The 9,451-nt window shown below is 34.4% G+C and overlaps 3 protein-coding genes across 3 annotated transcripts in view; all 3 read left to right on the forward strand.

Moving 5' to 3' along the window:
- The window catches only part of LOC126760729 (60S ribosomal protein L35), a 133,535-nt gene that overhangs the window by 108,677 nt on the left and 15,407 nt on the right, over positions 1-9,451 (forward strand). The window lies entirely within an intron of this gene.
- LOC126760731 (ribonuclease P protein subunit p20) lies at positions 1,399-5,857 on the forward strand. Its single transcript, XM_050476588.1, has 3 exons — positions 1,399-1,561; positions 3,015-3,183; positions 5,605-5,857. Exons 1-3 carry the CDS (start codon positions 1,466-1,468, stop codon positions 5,700-5,702), a joined length of 363 nt encoding a protein of 120 aa, XP_050332545.1. The 5' UTR covers positions 1,399-1,465; the 3' UTR covers positions 5,703-5,857.
- LOC126760728 (transmembrane protein 203) lies at positions 5,721-6,160 on the forward strand. Its single transcript, XM_050476583.1, has one exon. It carries the CDS (start codon positions 5,721-5,723, stop codon positions 6,138-6,140), a length of 420 nt encoding a protein of 139 aa, XP_050332540.1. The 3' UTR covers positions 6,141-6,160.

The raw sequence follows: 9,451 nt of genomic DNA on the forward strand, positions 1-9,451 counted from the left end.
AAAAACATACACATATTTTACCAAATATGTTAGTAATATTCACTTATGGACAAAATAGTAGGTAACTAATCGGTCCGGTTTTTTTATAAATAAATATTCATGATGAATACAAAATTATTTTTTTATGTTTATTTGTTGTAGTTTATACTATTCGATAATGCAACAAAAAAATCGATTTTTTCGAAAATTTTACCCTTAATTTTGGGTTTGAGTGAAAAATTATAATTGCTACATTAAATAGGGCTGGCCAACAAAATAGGTGTAAGTAATATTAAAAAATAAGTGGTTATTGTGAAGTATTTTTCGTGTCTATTTTAAGTGGAGTAATTAATATTTCTTTGAACACCATAAGCTGAAAAGAGGAAATTATTTAAAATGCCACTTCCATTTATTTCATATTAAATATTCAGCATTTAACTTTTGTACAACTATTTTTGTTCACACAATAACAAAAGGGTTGCATTCTAACTAATAATCGGTGCTACCTTACGTTCATATTTTACAGAAGAACCAAGAGAAATAGTACCCCAATGACAGGAAATATGTAACACATTAGTTTTACGCAGAGAACTGCTTTCTGCATTGGCGGCACTTCCTCCCAGCTTTGCGGGGATAACAAATTCAGGCATCGGGCTGTCAAAAGCAGCTTTGAAATCGACGAAGAGGTGGTTTGTGTTGATTCTCTTTTCACAGGTCTTGACCAAAATTTGGCGCATGCTGAATAACTTTCCACGTCTAAAGCCACACTGATAAGGCTCAATCAATTTGTTGACGGTGGGCTTTAATCTTTCACACAATACACTCAAAAGAACCTTATACGCGATGTTGAGGAGGCTTATCCCACGGTAGTTGGTGCAGTTTGTGTGGTCTCCCTTTTTGTGGATTGGGCAGAGCACACTTAAATTCCAATCGTTGGGAATGCTTTCGTCCGACCATATTTCACAAAGAAGCTGTTGCATGCTCCTTATCAGTTCTTTGCCGCCATGTTTGAATTAATCTTCCGGCAATCCATCGGCCCCCGCCGCTTTGTTGTTCTTCAGAGGTATAATTGCTATTCGAACTTCTTCATGGTCGGGCAATGAAACGTCTGTTCCATCAATTACATATGTAAGTAAGTACAATATACGTTAGATTCATGTTTTAATGGCATTTGTTAACGTATGTGCTAATATTATATTTATTAATTTACTTAATAAAGCCGCATAAAATTTTAAACGTTTCAAGAGCACAAAGGATGCGCAAAAAAATCTCGAACCTACCTACCTGCTTCCAATTCGAGAATTATTATTTCATGATATCAAATACCCACTTAAGGATATTGCCAACCTCAATGGCAATATATTCGACAGATCGCTACAATTGTATATTGCTTGTCGAGATGCCCTATAATATTATCGAAAACTTTTCTGCATATGTTGTATATTGCAATCGAAAATACTTTATGTTTAGAACTTGAATTAATAATATGGGAAATAACAGATGTAATCAAACAAAAAAAGTTTCTAAGAAACAATTTAAAAGTGAACGTGATGTTTATGTTACATCAAAGTCAAGTTTTGAGGTTTGTGATACTTAATATCTCTATCTTACGCGTCTATTATTAAAATATCGATGGATTATATGCAATAGTATGTAAGTTATGGAAAATCCTTAGAATATCGGCACCGAAATAGGGAAATGCTTATATATACCGTCCGAGGATTTCAGGAATAACAAGGATGATGTCGGATAGAGCACGATTCCGATTAGGGCAATATTACGATTCTTTTGTAGCCGCGAAACTTTAGTATACCATCCCATAATTTTTGCGGCTTCTATAATTACATATGTATGTATATTTTCTTAATCTGGAGCATCTACTCTATACAACCGTATCACTTTTAACCTGGTATGGAATGGTATACCAAAGCCGGCCCCAAATTGCTCACATTTTTCAATTTTTCTTTATTGGCGTAGACACCGCTTACGCGATTATAGTCGAGTTAACAACAGCGCGCCAGTTGGATAGTCTAAGCGAAGCCAGGTCCTTCCAACGGAGTGGAGGTCTTCCTCAGCTTCCCCCTGAGGGTATTGTGTCGAATACTTTCAAAGCCGGAGTGTTTTTGTCCATTCGGACAATATGACCTAGCCAGCGTAGCCGCTGTCTTTTAATTTGCTGAACGATGTCAATGTCGTCGTATATCTCACACGGGCACAGGCGAAAAGTTCTAAAATACTGTAGACGTGTATTCCGTCTATCACCACATGATCATCCGGTTGGTATATTTTCGATTCGGAGACAGCCAGGTAGCTTGATGAAGTTTCCTATTCTGGAATCTAGTACTACAGATAACCATATTTCGAGACCCGGCGAATTCGATTGGCCGCAACCCATTTGGGGATGTTTCATCGTGGAGACTGATTTTACCGACCGTAGTGCCAAAGATACCTTCTTTGCCCACCCTGTCGTTAAAGTCGCCAAGCACGATTTTGATATCGTGGCGGGGGAAGATTTCAAGTGCTCCTAGAAGACAGCTTTGGTCACATCGTCCTTCTCTTCCATCGGATTGGTGCTAGACGTTCATCCACCGGAGTGAATGCCAGGACTCGCGATGGAGTCTCTCTCCAACCACGAATCCCACTCTGAATTTGCGCTTTTTTATATGGCCACTTTAGTAAATGCCGCAAGGACTTACTCGTCTCAGTCCTTGTCCCGTCCAGCGCACTTCTTAGACGGCGTGATGAACAGTTTTACCTTAGTGGTATTCGAGCTTTGCAAGAAAAATGGGGAAAGTTGTGTCTAACGATAGTCAGTAGTTTGAATAATTCATTTGTAACCATTTCCTCACAATAAAATAAAATAAAATTGCATTTTCATAAAAAATAATAAAGAAACATAAAATAGCAAGGTAACATCTAAACGTTATGTGTTCTTTATCCCTTGTACATAAGAAATTTATTCAACCATAATAATTGAACTCTTTAATTTTCATTTTAATTGATTCAACCATAATAATTGAACTCTTTAATTTCAGACACAAGTAAAGTACTGTACAGATATTTTCAATACAGGCGAAAAAGTTATATATCTTCATTGCATGGGAAGTTCTATTAACCGTTGCCTTAACTTAGCTTTACACATTATCAAAAATTCCGGTCAGAGATTATTATACTCTATACATACATCAACAATTCAATTAATTGGTAAGTATAAACTTACGTATATAAAGGAAATACATATTTATAAGACATAAAGGCTGCAAAGTTCCTATTTTTTATGAGACGGCACATCTAAAATTGATCCCACATGTTTTGTAGATCAACTTGAACTTTAAAAAACAATTCGTTCGTAAGGTAGGCCGCACGTAATGAGCGCTCATGAATAAGTGGTTGCCGACGCGCTCAGCATATACTTTTTACGTCGTTATGTGCAAAGAGTTAGCATAAGTTGATCATGCTAACTTGTATAAACTCATTCTGGGACAAACATAGAAGAATTATTATCTACCAAAACGTTCCCTTAATTAAGATATATCCCATATTGATAAATATGTGCAATATAAAGTCAACGACGAAGAGGTGGTAAATGTAGATTATCTTTCACAAGTCTTTTCCAAGATTTGGCGCGTGGTGAATATCTGGTCAGTTGTTGATTTGCCAGGCCTAAAGCCACGCTGATAAGGGCCAATCATTTTGCTGGCGATGGACTTTAATCTTTAACACAACGCTCGATAGAATCTTATATGCGATGTTGAGGAGGCTTATCCAATGGTAGTCGGGGAATATTGTGGAATTGTCGTGCATGCTTTCGTCCTACCATAATCTACAAAGAAGCTGATGCATGCTCGTTATCAGTTAGTCGCCGCCGTATTTAAATAGCTCGACCGACAATTCATCGGCCCTCCGCTTTGTTATTTTCAGACGGGTAATTGCTATTCGATTTGCTTTTCTTTCTTGGAACGGCTGCTCCATCATCATCGATGAGGTAATCGTGTGCACCTTCTCCTGGTGTTATGCTTTCACTACCATTCAGGCTGGAGAAGTGTTCTCTCCATAATTTTTGAGAAACAGTCACTACATCACCTCTGTGGGTTGTAAAATAGTATGCTCCGGTCTTGAAACCTTCTGTTAGTCGCTAGTCATTTCGTAGAATTTTCGATCAGTCAATAAATTGCCATAAGTAAGCTGAAAATTAAAATACAAAACTGTGTGTGTGTGTAATATGACACTCTAGACAGTGTGGAAATAAGTCAAATCGGATCACTATCTAACGGTTTTGTTAAAAACTACCAAAAGTGCCATAAGTTAATAAGTAAATGCGTCAGAGACATTTAATTTTACACCCAGGGTGGAAAAAGAGGAGCAGATGTCAAAATTGGACATTGGTGTGGCACCGCCTAGATTTAAGTGAAATCACCTGTCTCCGAACCTACTGGACCTATTTCAACCAAATTTGGTACATAGGATTACTTTGACAACGCCTATTCTCCATATAACACAACTATAAATTACATATATGCCGTCTCAAATTCAAAAATTGTTTCACCTCATGAATGTCTGGTCAATGTGTAGTAAAATCCCTACTATTGTGACAAAGTGCAATAAGTGAGGCTTTGGAAAAATTTTCGCCGGATTACACCCACCAATTAATATAAACAGCCTATACTATCATTTTGGTCGACCACTTTTGGCCATTTTTCCACTAGAGACATTATTTTATCAGTATAAATCGGAATTTCCAGAACGGAAGCGAGCAAACCATTGCTGTGCTACACGAACTGATATAGCATCGTCTCCGTAAACTTCACAAATTTCATTTGTGGCTTGCGTGGCATTCTTCCCATTTTAATATAAAAATTTCAAAATATAGCGAATTTCTTCATTATTTTCACTCATTTTTGAAGAGCTGTAACTTTTTTTCAAATTTCCCGGATTTTATTTTATTTTTTTTTTGGTTTAAATGAAGCTTAAAATCTCACCATTCCAATATTATATGGTATGACACAATGTGATTGGTAACACTGGGGATATACGACTGCAGCGACATCTATTGACAAAATACGAAGAGACTTTTTCGACTACCCAATATATAACATTCACTAAAAATCAGCCCAATGCAATGGGAAGTAGACGTTATTTTAGTCTGATCTTACCCATATTCACATTGTACCATAGGAACATAAATATAATTTTAGGCACCAAGCTTCGACATTTGAAATCGGTTGAGTCGTTCCTGAGGCGTAAGATTCGTCTTAAAAGTTAAATTTTTATTGAGTAAGGTAAGCCGATAGTTTTCAACATAACCATTGTATAGTATAGAGGAGGGCTTGTCCTTAGAAAGTTTACATACATAGCTTTAGTGGTTTGTGAGATATGTATATACATTAGGCTTTTGAAAAAATTTTAAATTGCAGATTAAAAAAATATACCAATTTGCATGAATAATTCATCAAATTAATTGAAATCATTGGGATATTTAAGACATTTGCAAAGATGTTAGCAATTTATATGAACGTTATATGAAACATTATATGCGTTCTGATGATCCGACCTCTTACTCTGTAGAAATTTTACTTATTTTATATAAACTACATATGCATATTTTTTTAATTTTTTTTTTTTCAGATGAAACTCATCCTTTACACGAGAATGAAGACATTGCCTTAAGAACACGTTTTAATTCTGCTTTACATATAAAGTTATCACGCCATCTAACGGAATAAAATTCGATCTGCTTAACTATGTTCAAATTGTCAGAACTTGTTCGTTGGCTCGGCCTAACCGAATTTGAAATATTGGTTAACCTATGCGGAATGCTTACATTTACAATCATACTCGCATTGAAAATATCTGGAACTTATTCAAATTCTGTAATCGATTGGTTTACCGCATTTAGCCCCTTATTTTGTATAGACATTTTTAATGCATATTTTTGTGTGATCGTGGGCATTCGAATGTATTTGGATTCCGATAACAAGCGGAAAGCACTCCACAGAGTTATGTGGAGTACATACTTCCTGGTACTTATATCAATATTTAAATATTTGTTGTGTTTAAAATTATCTGGGCAAACTGGCCTTGAATATAGTGAGGTTTTTTCCCCAATTTTTGTTTTACTTCAGTTGGTTGCAATAAGAGCTTGTCAAATACCTAATTCATAATAAAATTTATATCTATAAAATTTGTGTTCTTTAATTTTGATGATAACAAATGTTGCATATTATATGACTTCCTACACACAATAGGGGTATTCTCTTGCTCTTGCAAGATTGCAGATTGCAAAAATACTATACCGAAATATACAAGAGCAGGAGAACACCCATTGCAGAATCTAGTGATATATGAATGGCTAATTCGGTCAATTTGTTGTGAATGACTATTAAGCATGGCTATTGTGAATTGGCGCACCTTCTGCATACATTTTTAAGAAAAAAAACTGTAACAAATCTTTAAAATTTAAATTGAAATAATAAAATCCATTTAAAACTTATCTTCCTCAACAATTTAACGACGTAATATGTCTTTATGTAAAATAGCAACTACAACAGGGTTGCAATTATATTTTTGCGTGACATTGCACGCAAATATACATAGGTTTTGGTCTGACATATTTTACAGCCCTTGCAAATATTTTTCTGCCTGTGTTTGTTGTTGTGCCGTTGTAAATCTGCAATTCTTGCACCGTGCACCGGGTTTTGCAAGAGAATACCCCTAATATAATACAACATGCATATGTTTAAGCTAAATTTCTAAATAAACTGGCAAAAGAATTTTGACTGTTAATACGACAAGTCGTGTTTTTCTCTTCGCAATTCGCTAAACCGAAGTTTAGTACATATTAATAAGAACATTTGAACTAAAGTTCAATATTTACCGGTCAACGAATTAAACTTAAGTTTAACAAAGATTTAAAAATTTAGCGTTCAATAACTCCAATCGCGCGTAATGTTGTGGAGTGAACAAATGGTGTTCTAAAAAATCGATGGATGTGTACTGGAAGCTAGGCAATTGCATTGCGCTCCTTAAAAAGTTTCAGAAATTATTAACCTTTGCTGTGCGTTACACAACATTTGTATAAATTACCGATGTGATGACACACGTTTTATTACAAATGAATCTTCCCAGACTGAAGTTTTTGAAGCAATACAGTTTGATGAAACTGAATCCCACTCCTCCTATATCAATGAGGCCAGACGTGTTAGAGCTTTTATTGGGAATTCATTATAAATTTAAAAACATGCTTTATTATTTTAAATATAAATCATTTTTATTGTACTTTCAAAATCAATATCTTCATTCAAAAAACCATATTGTTTTTTCTTTGAAATAATATGTATACTTAATTTTATTCACAAATTTTATTACATTTAATTTCAATAAAATTTAAATAAAATGTGCTAAAATAACGTAAATAAAATTCATTAATTACAGAAAATAAAAATTAAAAAGAACGAAGAGGTTTACTATATAAAACAACATTACTAGTTGTGCGGGGTACATATGCAACGTGACTTATTTTGACTGAGACCGATATTTATAACCCTAGGCTTGTGTCAGCTATATGTACGCTTCCTCAAGTTATTACCGGCTCTGTTTGATGAAAGAGAAACAACTTTTGATATTTGAATTTGTCGGCCGCTAATTTAATCGTTTTCACTCATGCTTCACAAGCACAAGTTCATTTGCATAGTGACAGTTGAAGGATAAAAATATTTTGTTAAGCTGATGTTAAAATTTAATGAACTTCTAATTATATGAAATTATTAAATTATGAGTTATTAATCTATTAGTGATTATAACATTAAGCTATTTAGTCAAATATCAGGGCGTTGCTGACAATCGCATATTTCAATTTCACTTTATTGTATTTAAAGTTCACCGGTTTTGGTTTTCGGTTTCTTCTTTTGGCTATTTGCTTTTTTTTAATAAAACTTAATAAAAGTAAATCGCCTTCCGAAAATGTCATGTCCACCGAACGCTGTGAGTGCAAAATTAAATCGACCTTATTTCTAACGAAGCACAGAAGGAGAAGAGAACTAAAGGTTATAAACTGAGCGTGTTCTTTACTTTATTTTAGTTTTTATTTAATCTCAAAAATTTGCCCATATATTTTATCTTAATTTTATATTTCTGATATGTCCTGACATGAGATTTTTTAAATTTATTTAATCGTTGCCGGTACATTATTTTAACACATTAATATCTTCGTCAAGAGGATAAACAACATACTTTTTCCCAAATCAATAAATTAATAACAATAATTAATATATTAACATAGACACTCGTTTCAATATTTTCTTAAATTTTTGTCGCTTTGCCTCCATTACTAGCCCTTTTAAGTCTACACTTTTTGGCAAAATAAATTTTTACTGCTTTATATTTCAGGAATCATTGCTTAATTAACTGATTTTTTTTTTACGCTATTGTTTTCAGTGAACGAAATTGATGACGGTATTACTTTTGCCGCACCCAAGAAATTAATGTATCAAAAGTGTACGCTCATCCTTCTTCGGTTCTAGTTATTATATCGTACACCAGAAAAATTTGAATCAAATTTTTATAGTAAAAAAAATTTAATAAAGCCTTTATTTATGGATTTGTAAAAATTTTGCGATTTTCACGGTGTTTGTATACAACATACAACATGGTATCAAAGTGTAGAACTGGTAATAAATGGTGAATGGGAATAGCAGAAAATCGCTGTGGGGATACTATGTGATGATGCATTTTTCCGAAAAGGGAGAAGTCGCACGGTGCCATATCAGGTGAATACGGGGAGTGGTTAATGGTTAAAATGTGATTTTTGATCAAATAATCGGTCACAATGATGTCCTTCAATGTTGGATTCTGAGCAATTTTGGTCGTCAGTGAATTTGTGCGTAACAAACTGTGCACACACCTTTCGTAAGTCCAAATGTTCGGTCAAAATGCGATAAATCGATGTTTTGGAGATGTTCAATTCCATTTCCATGAATTTCAATGATGATTTCGGCTGATTTTTGATGAATTCACGCACAGTTTCGATTTAATTTCCAGTGATCACGGATTTTGATTGTCCCACATGTTGATCGTCATTTATGTCCTCACAACCACTTTGAAAACGTTGAAACCACTCGTGCATTCAGCTACGGGATAGGCAATCATCTCCATAAACTGGTTTCATCAATTGAAACGTTTCGGTATCAGTTTTAGCAATTTTAAAACAAGTTGTTCAAAGCTCATTTTTGCACTCATAACACAAACATACTGACATTTAAAACGCAATAACTTCACTTCCAATCATTGAAATGTCATGACAATCGATAAAAACAGCAGATTCTAACGAACCAGTCGACATATAGATGGCGCCTCCAGGGGGCGTTATGTTAAAAAACTCCTGTTTACTTTGGAACGCATCTTGTATTTATAAAGGCGTCACATCCTGCTCAGCATATGTACTTATATCTATTGTAGCCTAACCAAACATGTTCTT

Source organism: Bactrocera neohumeralis, chromosome 5, assembly GCF_024586455.1.
Source record: "Bactrocera neohumeralis isolate Rockhampton chromosome 5, APGP_CSIRO_Bneo_wtdbg2-racon-allhic-juicebox.fasta_v2, whole genome shotgun sequence".
NCBI classification, from domain to species: domain Eukaryota; kingdom Metazoa; phylum Arthropoda; class Insecta; order Diptera; family Tephritidae; genus Bactrocera; species Bactrocera neohumeralis.

What these genes read in the sequence shown, in the direction of transcription:
- LOC126760728 (XM_050476583.1), top strand. Translation starts at nt 5,721, where the DNA reads ATGTTCAAATTGTCAGAACTTGTTCGTTGGCTCGGCCTAACCGAATTT.
- LOC126760731 (XM_050476588.1), top strand. Translation starts at nt 1,466, where the DNA reads ATGGGAAATAACAGATGTAATCAAACAAAAAAAGTTTCTAAGAAACAA. An exon ending in CATCAAAGTCAAGTTTTGAG is followed by an intron (nt 1,562 to 3,014) that starts GTTTGTGATACT and finishes CTTTAATTTCAG; the next exon opens with ACACAAGTAAAGTACTGTAC. An exon ending in ATCAACAATTCAATTAATTG is followed by an intron (nt 3,184 to 5,604) that starts GTAAGTATAAAC and finishes TTTTTTTTTCAG; the next exon opens with ATGAAACTCATCCTTTACAC.